Source organism: Myotis myotis, unplaced genomic scaffold (assembly GCF_014108235.1).
Source record: "Myotis myotis isolate mMyoMyo1 unplaced genomic scaffold, mMyoMyo1.p scaffold_m19_p_3, whole genome shotgun sequence".
NCBI classification, from domain to species: Eukaryota; Metazoa; Chordata; class Mammalia; order Chiroptera; family Vespertilionidae; genus Myotis; species Myotis myotis.
Window position 1 is genome coordinate 180,727,406 of NW_023416335.1, and position 13,474 is coordinate 180,740,879.

At 35.0% G+C, this 13,474-nt stretch overlaps 1 protein-coding gene across 7 annotated transcripts in view; it reads left to right on the forward strand.

Annotated features, from left to right (window-relative positions):
* The window catches only part of SOX5 (SRY-box transcription factor 5), a 971,461-nt gene that overhangs the window by 854,901 nt on the left and 103,086 nt on the right, over window positions 1-13,474 (forward strand). For all 7 annotated transcript variants that reach the window (XM_036296492.1, XM_036296491.1, XM_036296490.1 and 4 more), the window contains one exon: window positions 3,925-4,010. In XM_036296492.1, the coding sequence (XP_036152385.1) occupies window positions 3,925-4,010 (86 nt within the window). The remainder of the gene's footprint in view (window positions 1-3,924; window positions 4,011-13,474) is intronic.

Below are 13,474 nucleotides of genomic sequence, written 5' to 3' on the forward strand. Positions count from 1 at the left end.
TTCCCGCTGCCAGTCTTTTATTTTCTCTTATTCACTTAAACTCAAAAACATTTATATGTAGCTGTATGTGGCAAACATTTTTTTAAAGTTTTTATTGATTTTTAGATAGGAGGAAGGAAGAGGAATAGAGAGATGGAAACATTGATGAAAGTGAAACATAGATTGGCTGTCTCCTTAACACCTTCCTATTGGAGATTGAGCCTCTAACCCGGACTTGTGCCCTGACCGGAATTGAATCAGGGACCTCCTGGTTTATGTGTGGACTCTCAACAACTAGGGCACACCGGCCAGACCAGCAAACATTTTGTATTGGTTTTCTAGGGCTTCCATAACAATATATCACAAACTGGATGGCTTAAACCACAGAATTTGTTTTCTCACAGTTTTGGAGGCTAAAGACTTCATTCGGAGGCCTCTTTCCTTGCCTTATAGATGGTGGTCTTTCCCTCTGTCTTCACATGGTTGTCCCTCTGTCTGTGTTATTTGTGTCCTAATCTCTCTTCTTATAAAGAAAGAATTCTATTTGAATCAGAGTCCACCCAGAAGACTTCATTTTACCCCACTTACCTTTGAAAGACCTTATCTCCAAATATAGTAACATTCTGAGATGCTGAGGGTTAGGACTTTAAGATATAAAATTTGAGAGGGGAAAAAATTCAGCCCATAACATATGTGTAAAATTATGTAACTCATATAAATATTTCATATACATGCATACATAGATACATTTATATGTATATGTATACCATATGGCATGTGCATAAATATACACACCCACACAATTCACCTGTGAACAGGGTGGGGATTAGGGCTCCTGACCCCAGGCAGTTGAAAATTCTTATATAACTTTTGACTCCCCAAAACCTTAATTTACCTTGGTATCCATGAAGGATTGGTTTCAGGATGCCTAGTGGATACCAAAATCCACAGATACTCAAGTCTACTATATAAAATGGCATAGATCAATGTATATAATCAGCCCTTTGCATCTACTGACTCCCAAACAGGTATTTACTGAAAAAATTCACAGGCAAGTGGACCTGCACAGTTTAAACCCAAGTTGTTCAAGGGTCTATATATATATATAATCTCCAAAGGAATGGTAATTATATTAATTTTATTAAGTATACATTAATGAACTTAGGAAATGAAGAAAGATAAGATTCTAATATATGCATTTTTTAACGTTATGGAATAGTCCAGATTTTAACCAAAATGAGTCTCAAATGTACTAATGTATAACACTTAATTTGTTATTCACAATTAGATGCTAGTAATTTGCAAGTGCTCAAAACAACTATGCAGATGTTTGATATCAATCCAAATTGACGAGTAAGTCTTTATCCCTGGGTTCCAGGATCATGTATAAGACCTCCTACTACCTAAGTTCTTTAATGATACTTGTTAAAACTTCATTTCATATCAATTGCTGTTTCATATCCAGACACTCTCAAGTCTGAAGTATGTAAAGTTTCCCAACTCCCTGCCTTCAATCTCTTTCCCTCTATTCTATCACCTATCACATAATCTGTTTTTCTCTCTATTCCTTCAGCATGTCCTAGTCAAAGTTAGACACATTTCACCTTACCTAAAACATCTCTCCTCCCTTCCAACTGCACATTTTTGAAGGCCAAGCTCACCATTATTTTTACCTTTACTCTGTAAAGAGAAAAGTTTTCCCTTAACTCCTATATGCTCACTGATTGTCACCACTGATCAAATAAACACTTAATTAGAAAAGATAGCTGTGTTTTAGAGACCAAGTTTTATTGTGTTGTGTTTTGTTGTTTGTTGTCTCCCACAGTGCCAAGCAAATGTCTGGTCACATGGTAGATGTTATAAGTGCTTATTAATTGATTAATTCATAAGAGGAAAAGTAAATTAAATAAAATGAATTATCACTGTGAAGAGCACCAAAGTCTCTATACTTCTGCTATAGTTAATTTTAAGATTATATTCATTAAATGGAAATTATAAATGCATTATATTTTCAGTACTTAAATTGTCAAAACTAATAGCTGTATTATAATGTTTATTTTTAGGTTTGTATAAATACAAATTCAGCATTTAAACATCTAAACTTCCCTTTACTTGATAAAATGTTATGTTTTCTAGATTAAATATTAAAAATATCAAATGTAAGTAAATTCCTATTATGTAACAGTCATAATATTTTATACTGATTTCTATATTTATCTTTTTATTTTGAATTATCATTGCTCCCATTAAACTCTTACATTTGGGAAGTCCAGATCAGCAGAGGTAGATTCAAATATTGGTATTTTGAAGCCTGAAACATATATTTTGGGGGCCTCTTTAAGAATAAAAATATCTACACCCATACATAAGTGAAAATTGTATGTTCACTTATTAAAAGAAATTCCAACAAAGTAGAAACTTATGGAAGCTGACAAATATAAAAACATATGACCCTATGCATACACTGCTGGGGGACCTCCCCAGAATCCCAAAGCGTAAGCCTCATTAAATTCTCAGAATCCCAAAGAGTAGGCTTTATTAAATTCCCAGTTAATACACCTGTGCATATTAGTATTCTTTAGAGCTCTATTTCTAGTGTCAAGAGCAGTGCTCAACAACAGAGCAAGTACTAAATAAATATTTTTGAATGAATATATTAACTGAGTTATTGTCAGGTATGGTTTTCATACATTTGACATTCAATAAGTTTTTCACAAATTGGATTTTCAATACATGTCTTATATATTAGAAAATTGTTTTATAGTTATTTTAAATTAGTTGCTGTGTTCATATTCAAATAATAATAATGTACATATCTGTTTGCATACATTTGGGGTCTATGCAAAATGTCTATTGCTCCTCTTTGCAAAGTGGAAAAAAGTTTTGTATCAAAAATATACATTACAGTCCTCCTTATGTGTATATATATATATATGTACATGTGTGTGTCTATATCTTTATAGATTATATATATTAAAACTTTAAGGTTAATTTTTAATTACTAAGATTTACTTTTTTATATGTTCTCACAAATAGAAACCTTTGGGAAGAAACTATTTTCTGTTTTCTTTTTATTTTTATAAACATTTGTCTGTGGAATAATAAAGGTACCAATATTTTATGTAACTTAAAAAGTACATTAGGCCTGACTGAGCGTTGACCTAGGAACCAAGAGGTCACCAGTTCAATTTCTGGTCAGGGCACATGCCAGAGTTCCTGACTTGATCCCAGTAGAGGTGTGCAGGAGGCAGCTAATTGATGTTTCCCTCTCATCGATGTGTCCATCTCTCTCTCTCTAAAATATATATATATATATATATATATATATATATATATATATATATGTGTGTGTGTGTGTGTGTGTGTGTGTGTGTGTGTGTGTGTGCGTGTGTGTTTAAAGTGCATTAAATGTTTTCTTTATTATGAATGTGCCAACAAGACATTATTAAAGTGGTTACTTGAATCATAGATTCAAAAGATAAGCTACTTGCCTTAAAACTTTAGAGTTTAGTTTGTTAAAACAGAATTAAGTTAGTTAAGTTCCTTTTATAATAATGTTTTATAATAACATTTTAAATTTGTTGAAGAGTTGGTGCTCATATCAAGATTGTCAAGTGTGTGTGTGTGTGTGTGTGTGTGTGTGTGTGTGTGTGTGTTATAAAGTGCAACCCTCTGATCAATGCACACTTTTTCCTCCCATTTTTCTAAATACATCATGAAAAAAGGATGAGGTTTCCGCCTTAATTGCTTGTGCCTTTTATTCACATTCCTCTCTCAGCCAGATTTGTGAAAAGAGAGTTAGTAAAAGGCTGCACAATAGAGCTTTTCATTAGGCCTCAGCAAGGCACACAAAAGAAGGCTTTTGGAAAGAGTGAATGCATGAGTTTAATTTGCAGGTGGAGAGTAGATAAAAGGTGCTGACGCCTCTATTATTCTCTTACTTAGGTGACCCTTACCCTGTTCAGCTGATCCCAACTACCATGGCAGCTGCTGCCGCAGCAACACCAGGCTTAGGCCCACTCCAACTGCAGGTAAGTCAGGAAACAATATGGCAGAGACAAAGGTTAAATAAATACCGAAAACAGCTATTATCCTGTTAAAGCAAAATAAAACTGACTAGTGATATTTGTCTCACACTTTTTTGTTTTTAAATTTCTTTGTGCTGATCCTCAACCAAAAGTTGAGATGTTTCTTTTATGTCTTAGCCCTGTTTTAGGTACTAAAGATCACTTATTGTAATTTTTTATTGGCTGGTATGATTTAACAAAATGAGCTGTAGTCTTGCTTTGATTACCATGTGCCATAATTTTGTCACAGAATGATCCTCATCAAGACTCAAAGAACAGAAAACCTACAAAAAGTATTTAAACAGGTACTTATGGAGCAAGGCAACTTAACAAAAACTACATTTAAAAATGTTCAAGATGCCCAGTATTATTAAAGTACTCTATATGTCTCTTTGTTATCCTGCTAATGCCAGCTCAGCTGGGGAAGTGAGGCGAAGTAGACCAAATAAGCAGGTGCCTAAATGAGCACAACTTTATCCAGACATTCCAGTTAAGACCTTTTATACATATTCTTCTATATCCAAGAATGTCAATGATAGCTTGAGTAGATGACCAAGTAATTTTAGAAATTTAGTCTCTAGGTTTGAAAAGAATATCAATAAAAATGTATTAAAGAGATCTTTTATTAACTATTTAAATCTTTGCATCAGCATCCTGCATAATCTTTCCTAGTTTCTGTTGTTATGGACTTGATAGTAACGGAATTAATAGGAATATCAGATCAGCTGATGATAGGATTAGCCACCCCTTTTAAGAAGCATTATATTTTTCTTCGCCCAAAAGACACAGTAAACCTGTGAAGCCAGATATAAAGCACCGGTGCTTCATAAAATTAAATCATATTCATGAAATCATTGTCATGATAGATGATCTTAGTCAATAAGGAGAACAATAGTTTTATATTGCAGCATCAAGAGACAGATACATATGGTCAACCAAGGGGATTGTCAGAAGAGCTGGTGGGTTTCTGAAAACCCAGTTGAACCACACAGGGGGAGTTGAGGCACATTATGTTCCACAGAGGTTAATAATAGTCAATCCTATTTTACCTGTTCTGCAAAAATCTAGAGTGTGAGTGTCTATTTCTTTGAGCTGGAAATACCTTGGGAATTGTTGGAGCCATGGGGACAATAAAAGTAACATGACATTTCTTATGCTTTGAAATGGCATCTGTGAAATATCTACAATATAGAAAAGTGGTTGTAATAGGTAAAACTAAAAAGAGTAGTGGAATTAAAGGAAGAGGGGAGATCATCCAGCAATAGGTTTGAATGTGAAAAAAAAAATGAGTTTTAGAGATTTAGAATGCCTGCTTTCAAAGGATGTTAGATGTTCTCTTTTCCTTTCACCATTGGGTTAGCAGTAAACGGCAGCAAGGGCAAGATGGAGGCTTCCCCTACGTTTCATTGCAGGATTCTTGCAGAGTAGCTTCGTTAGACAAACATCCAAACCTCTTTTCCTATGGAGATAGTATTATAATATTTGACACACATTTTCATTTCCATCCTTATAGCAACACATTCCCTTACAATTTAAAGATATAGTGCTGGGGTCCAGCACCAGAAGGTCCAGGGGTCCCCAAAGGTGTGGACAGAGTCGGCGAAGAAGGAAGGACACGGAGACAGTGTAAAGTTGATCAGCAGCCTAGCCAGGATCTCCAGCCAAGTTCTGGTCTGGATCTCCAGAGAGGTTCTGCTCTGGATCTCCAGCGAAGTTCTGGTTAGGATCTCCAGCCAGGTTCTGTGTCCATGTTCTCTTGCTAGGTTCCCAGGTTCTCCAGCCAGGTTCTGTAGCCATGTTCCCTCGCTAGGTTCTGTCTCTAGGTTCTGAGGCCAGTTTCTGTCCAGGATCTTTTGCCATGTTCTCTCCAGCGAAGTTCTTCTATCTCTAGAGAACGTTCTGTGTAGGTTCTGTCTTCTTAGTTCTGTGTTCTAAGTTCTGTGTCTTGCTGTCTTATTACATCTGTATTTATACCAGTTGATTCAATCCTATCAATCTCTATTACAAAGGTTAGGGCGTTTCTTATCTCCATTCCAGGGAGTAAAGATTATGTAGCTTAAGCATGATTGTTCATAGTTAAAGTGATTAATTACCCACCTGGCACTTAGTTAAGGGATTTTATTCCCTCCCTAACTTCAGGGGAAAATCCCTACCTGGGGAAACAACCTTTCTCAGAGACCTTGGTTAAAACACATAGTGCCAAGAAGGTGAGCAAACATATTAAGAACAGTATGCCATATATGCCAGGTCCCTTGAAACAGCAAGCATGGACCGGCTCCCGGCAATATAGGTTGTTTTTCTTTATCAGAAAACAAGAAAAAGGACACCAAACATGCTCACTTTTGCTTTAACTATAATTTGATCTATAAACAGGAGAAGAATCCTTTATATAAGTGGCATTGTACCCATATGAGTTTTAATTAGGATATCAGTAAATCATCAGTGGTATAACAAGAAAATTAATAATCTAAAACTCTGTCACAGTAAGCTATTAGCTACTATTAAAACACACACACATACACATGTTGGCTCGTGATTAAAAAATGAAATTCAAATGCAGACACATCCCAAACTTATGTCATGGCTAATGGTCTGGCTTTTCTTTAAAGCGGAGTGACTCTTACCTTTGCTGGGAGTCTTACATCAGTTTACTCCCTACTTATATTCCTGACACTGTACTCACAGGTCCCTGATCTTGACTTCAGCTTTCACCAGAGGTACAAAGTGGACTGTAATACTTCCCCTCTCCTGCTTTAAAATAAAATCCACGTTCTTCTCCACAAACCTGCCCAGATGGATCAGAGAAAAGCTAACCTCCATGCCTAGTCAGAAGTCCTATCTAATCCTTATCCAACATTGACCCCAACCTTGGGAAACCGTTTCCAAGAGGTTTCATCTCAGTGGGGTATAATGTATGAGGCAGTTTTAATTTTCTCCAAACTCTGCTTTTAATTATACTTGGTTAAATCTCCATTTCTCATCCCTTAATATGCCTTGAGTACCCTCCGTCACGTTCGAGTCCCTTTCAGTTACTAAGATTCTTTTTCAGTTATTAAGAAATAATTTTTAGCTAATAACAGGTAGTTTAATTTAAAACATGTCATTTGGCTCTACTTTTAAAATAATTGTTCTTATCTCTATTGTTTTTTTAAATAAAAGTTTTGTTTATGGGTTTTACTTAACATAATATTACCCAAGCATTTCTAGATTCTTGTGCTAGATTTTATGCTAAGGATTTCACAAGTATTATTTTCATTTCATTCGTATTATATACTACTTTGTGTTGTGTATTAATGACTCCATTTGACAATGAAGAAAACTTTGGGTCACAGGGTCCAAAATCCATGAGTTTTAAATAATTATATTTGCTTCTCCAAATACAGGTGATATTATTTGATACTTTGGAAGCACTGCTCCTCTTAGGACTTTTGCTAACACAGTAACCTGCTAATCAAATTATAACAATGATGCTGATTAATTGGCACTAATACAAATGCTCTTTATGAATTGTAATACTGAATAAAGTAGCAGGATTCATGATGACAGCTATCTACATTGATTTTTGCATTTTTCATTTCATACCTCTTTATTCAGATTACAAGGTGTCCCAAAAATGTATACACACTTTGAATAATTATAAAGGCAGTGTTTCTTAAAACATGTTTCATTTTCAAAAATGTAATGAAATATACAGATATAGTATGCATACATTTTTTGGGACACCCTGTACTTTTGTGTGTCAATTCAAGACTCTCTTTTATTAACATCTAGATCTAAGAAGGGACACTATAAATATATTCACGCTCATGGTTGACTTTCTTTACCTACCATTTGTATTTCCCCTTGAAATCATCTTTTGCATAGCATTTATTGTTCATGCTTGGGTATTATTATGTTAAGTAAAACCCATAAACAAAACCTTTATTTAAAAAACAATAAAGATAAGAACAATTATTTTAAAAGTAGAGCAAAATGACATGTTTTAAATTAAACCACCTGTTATTAGCTAAAAATTATTTCTTGTTCTTAGATATAATAATGAAATATTTACCATGCAATAAAAATACTTTACATTTAAATATCACCTTTCTGTGTACTTTTAGGTACAGTTAAAATAGTCTAAGCATTGCCTTATATTTATTTTTATAGAAAAAATGACTTATTTAGATTATGTTTATAACACATACAAATCAACATTTTACCAAGGCACCCTTGTATTTATTTCTTTTATAGTGAATATCTGTCTTTGTCTCTTCTGCCTCTTAAGTCTTTCCTGAGCTTCAGATACATATGGCCAACTATTTATTGGCTATTAGTTTGCTATTCAGAGGAAAGATATAGATGTTTTCAAACACCAGAAACAGAACAAAATAAAACTCACCAATTTTTTTCCTTGCTCCCAACCACTCATTCTCTGGTCTTGGCATATAGCTCAATTCCATCCATTGCTTAACCCAGGAACAAGAGAGCTATACTTAACCCCTCTTCCTCTGAACCTATTCATTCTTTCCAAATACTAAATACATCAAGAATCCATCTTTTTTTTCCTTTGTTATTTTCCTTTGTAATTGTCACACTTCTTGGTCCCAATACCCTACTTTGCTTGCCTAATTTACTGCCATAGCCCCTAAACTGGTCTTTCTGTCTCCATCTTCCTTCCTTCAATGTACTCTTTATTATACATTAGTCAAAATGATCCTTTTGATTTTAGAAAATCTGATCCCATCCTCCCCTTACTTAAAGACTTTAAATGACTCCCTGGTGTTATTACATCCTCTCTCCACTCTCCTCTCTGTGGAGCTTCCTCTTCCTGGAGCTTTAGCAATATTTTTTTACCAAACTCTCTCACTTATCCCTGAGGTTACAAATTAAAACATCATTTTGCCCTGACCGGTGCAGCTCAGTTGGTTGAGCATTGTCCTGTGCACCAACAGGTTACTGGTTTGATTCCTGGTCAGGGCACAAGCCCAGGTTATGGGTTCAATACCTGGTCAGGGAGTGGAAGAGAGGTAACCGATCAGTGCTTCTCTCTCACATCAATGTTTCTCTCTCTCTCTCCCTCTCCCTTCCTCTCTCTGTAAAAAAAAAAAGTTAAAAAAATAAAACTTCATTGGTCTGGATTAATGCAGCTCTTATGTTCCCAGAGCACACGTATTTCCCCTCTCACATAGCACTTGGTAGAATATGTTTTAAAGCCTACTTTCTCACCTCTACCAGATGGCAAAATCTATGAAGTCAGTGACTCACTATCATTTGCACTTAATCAAGTGCTTGAAATATTTTATGGACTCAATAAATATATATTAAATGAATGGGTGAAGAGTGAATCTTAACATTACACTTTCAATAAATTATGCATCTATTAAGCTCAACTAGCTATTCTGCTTTATAATATTGGAATTAACTGAATATTCATGATCAGTTTCCTATATAAATTTATTTTCATCCTTTAAAAAAGACAATAACAGAAATACAAATATCAAAAGCATTAGTGGTTCATGGAAGAAAAAAATTTATAGTCTGAATTTAATTCAATAAGATATACATTACATTTTTTAAATAAAAAAAGTATTCTTATTTAATAAAATAAAAGAGACTTATGAAAACAGTATAGGCCATTTTGGGCACTATGGTATTTAAGAAATTACTTTTATAACTATTTTAGTCCATACTAACTTAGTCGGCTCCCACCTCACGGGGTTCTTTGTGTCCTTTGACTTGCTAACACATGTTTCCACCTTAGAGTTTTACATTAGTTGTGCCTCTACCTGAGAAGCTCTTTCCTTTGCCTGGAAGACCAATTATCTAGTTCAAGAATCTGTGCTAATGTCATCTCCCTGAGGCCTACCCTAACTAACCTATTTAAATCATAAAATAACCTTCCCATAAATACGACTCTTTCTATTTATTTTTTGTTCTGCGTTCTCTCTATAGCACTAGTAATCTTCAATCATACTAGATAACTTATTTATTAGGTTTCTTATTTACTGTCTGTCTGTTCCAAATATTCTCTAAGCTCCACCAGAACAGGAACCATTATATTTTTTGTTGTTATTCATTAATTATCTTAAGTGCTCAGAAGAATACCTAGCAAATAGCTGGCTTTCCATGCATACTTATAAAATGAAAGAAACTCTTATGAGTTAATGGTCATAATCATTTTTAATCAGAACAACAAAGCAATGTATGCTTAATTTCCTGAAAAAATAATATACATTAAAAACCAGGGAACTTTCATTTTTTCAGCTCCGATTAGGACAGTGGTTCTCAACCTTCCTAATGCCGTGACCCTTTAATACAGTTCCTCATGTTGTGGTGACCCCAAACCATAAAATTATTTTCGTTGCTACTTCGTAACTGTAATTTTGCTACTGTTATGAATCGTTATGTAAATATCTGATACGCAGGAGGTATTTTCATTGTTACAAATTGAACATAATTAAAGCATAGTGATTAATCACAAAAACAGTATGTAATTATATATGTGTTTTCCGATGGTCTTAGGCGACCCCTGTGAAAGGGCGTTCGACCCCCAAAGGGGTCGTGATCCACAGGTTGAGAACCGCTGGATTAGGAGATTCTTAGTGTGTGAGAAATCTCTAACTCTCGCTCTCCTGTTCGTTTCTCCCATTCTCTTATCATAACCATGGGATACTGCATAAAGAATGTGCTTCAGCTTTATTAAAGTTTATGTAATTTCTTTAAGCTCGTATTTTATAAAAAGATCAAATATTTCAACATTGATTATTCCTATATTGTTTGTTAATGTACAAGAATACATAACAAGCTATTCATAAACATACATAGACATATGAAATCTGAAGGTACTTTTGACTCAATATGGCTCACCTTGCCAATATAACAGTAAATTAAACTATTTCTAAATAGTGGAAGGATGTATTATAAAAATTATAACTAGCCAATTAGCAATCTCATATAATGCATTTACCTTCTTTTTCTTCCTCCTCAGCATTTTGTATCTCTTCTGCTTCCAACTATTCTTTTCATCTAAAAGCCAAAGATGCTTTTGACATTTATTCTTCTGATAGTGTCTTTTTTTAAAGAATGGGGATTCATTTTTGTAGAAACACTAGTGCCCCGGTGCATGGATTTGTGCACTTCTAAAGGAAATTAATTAGAAGGTGGCCTGCAGGGTGGGACTGTGGTTGTGTGCTGCAGCTAGAAGGGCATCTGCAAGTGAGCAGGCTCCCTCCTACAGGTGGGGTTCCTTGGCCTGGTCTGCAGCGATTAGGTGGAAACCGACTCTCCAACATCCCCCGAGGTGTCCCAGATTGGAAGAGGGTGGCTCTCCTCTCTGGTTCTGGGGTGCGTCACCCAAGAACTGCCACTGCCAAGTCACCGGAGCTCAGCAGCTCCTGCATTGAGCGTCTTCCCCGTGGTGGTCACGCACATCATAGCTATGGCCAGTCAGCCAGTCCAATGGTCACTTAGCCTTTTATATATAGAGATATAGATAATATAGCTTCATTTTAATATTAAAAAGTGAGTATAATTATTTAAGAAAAATAAAGTTACATCCTGAAACTTTTGGACTTTGTGACTACATAAAATTACTAGTATTACCATCTATTTCTAATTATAAAATCAAGTAATGGCAGCAATCCATCTAACATTTATTTCTCACCTTCATTGTCATTAATTTGCATTTCACTTGATGGGCATCATGAAATTTTTTAAATAGTAACAGTTTCAGTGTAGTATACTATTTCTAATTTTTAACGAGGCTTCTAAGATTTGAAATTAGAAGGAAATATTTATCCACTTATTTCTCACTTTATAAATACTGTATCTGTGTTGGCCAAAAGATGGATGCCACCTGTTATACCTATAGGAAGCCAAACATGTTGACTCTAACCAATGATTAATAGTTATAAGCAAAGAAAAAAGAGTTGTTATATTTTACTCAAAATAATCAAGTAGAATTCATTCAAGAATTTTATTGAATTAATTAACCTTTTAATAGCTTTAGTTGGGTTCTTTTTAAATCTATAATAATATTTTTGAAACACAGACTCAACATTACAAGCTGTCATAAATCACATGGACCTGCAGTTTCTGAAACCAGTAATGTCAATAATATACATTTGCCAGGATAGAGGAAATGAGAGATGACGTGTGATCACAGTGGAGAATGAATCATACAAAATATCAACTGAAATCAATATTTTTCATAGCTATCAAAGGCCCATGGAAGTCAGTGGAAATGGCTTAAGATTCCATCTAATAGAGTAACATCAAGGTAGACGTGGATGAAAATTGAAGTTCATCTTTTTATCAACCTTGTACCAGTCTCTGAAAAAGGTCAATAATTGTGACAGGACAGAGATAAATGCTTCATAATTCTTAGAGCACTAGACTCTGGCTTTATGTTTCTGACCAAGAGAAAGCCCCAGAAAAATCAATAAGGGAGAAATAACCATATGGAGAGATCTAGATGTGAGGATTTTGACCTTCTTATTGAAGGAATTACTTACAAGGATAAATACTTGTATAGCACTCATCTTTCCCTACCTAGATACTTTACTATTCAGATTAATTTTTAGATCATAGTCATTTCCATTCAGGGTAAAAAATGATCACCTGCACCTCATTTCAGTGGCAACCCTGGTGTGCTGTTTGCTGTTGGACTTCTGTCTGCATGAGTGGGTTTCCTTGCAGGTTAAAAGAATGAATTCCCTCTTTTCCTCTCCCTTCAACCCTGAGCCTGCAGGGCAGACAGACAGAAACACACATATGATTAATACAGCACAGCTGCAAGTGTGAGTCATTTGCATATGTATTAATAGAGGCAAAAAAACCCAACAACAATTAAATTATATACAGAGACATTCTGCATACTAAAGAACGTATGCAAATAGGCCTGAAAAAGTGCAGCCAACATTTTCTCTGACTTTTCCAAGCCCATATAGGCTAGAGTCAGAACCCAGCCGTGTTCAAGAATCTCCTTTAAGAAAGGACCTGCTAGGAGCTACATCCATAGTTATTACCACCCCTAGGGTTCCCGGGAGCTGCTTGACATTTGGACAATGATGGCTGTACAAGCAATGTCTTTTTCATGTTATTTCTGTATTTGCTTGTTTCCGGTAGCTTTATGGTGTCTCAATACACGCTAACAGATACATCAGTACACGTGTGCTTTCCCACAGTACCCACTGATTATGTAGTTATTTGAAGCTATTGTAACTACCAATCAAATAAATGGTAAATGTCAAAATTAGATTTGAAGTTCTATAGTGTTATGCACTTAAGTAATATAAATATTTGTCAGGGCCAGGACTTCTTGTCACAAGGCTATGCCCATTCCTTGATGGCATTGCATCTTCTCTTAAGCAAAACATTGTTAGGTTACCCCAAAATGTTTCTGGGCTAATCATCATACATAAAAGTATTGCTAGGCTCAAGGCCAA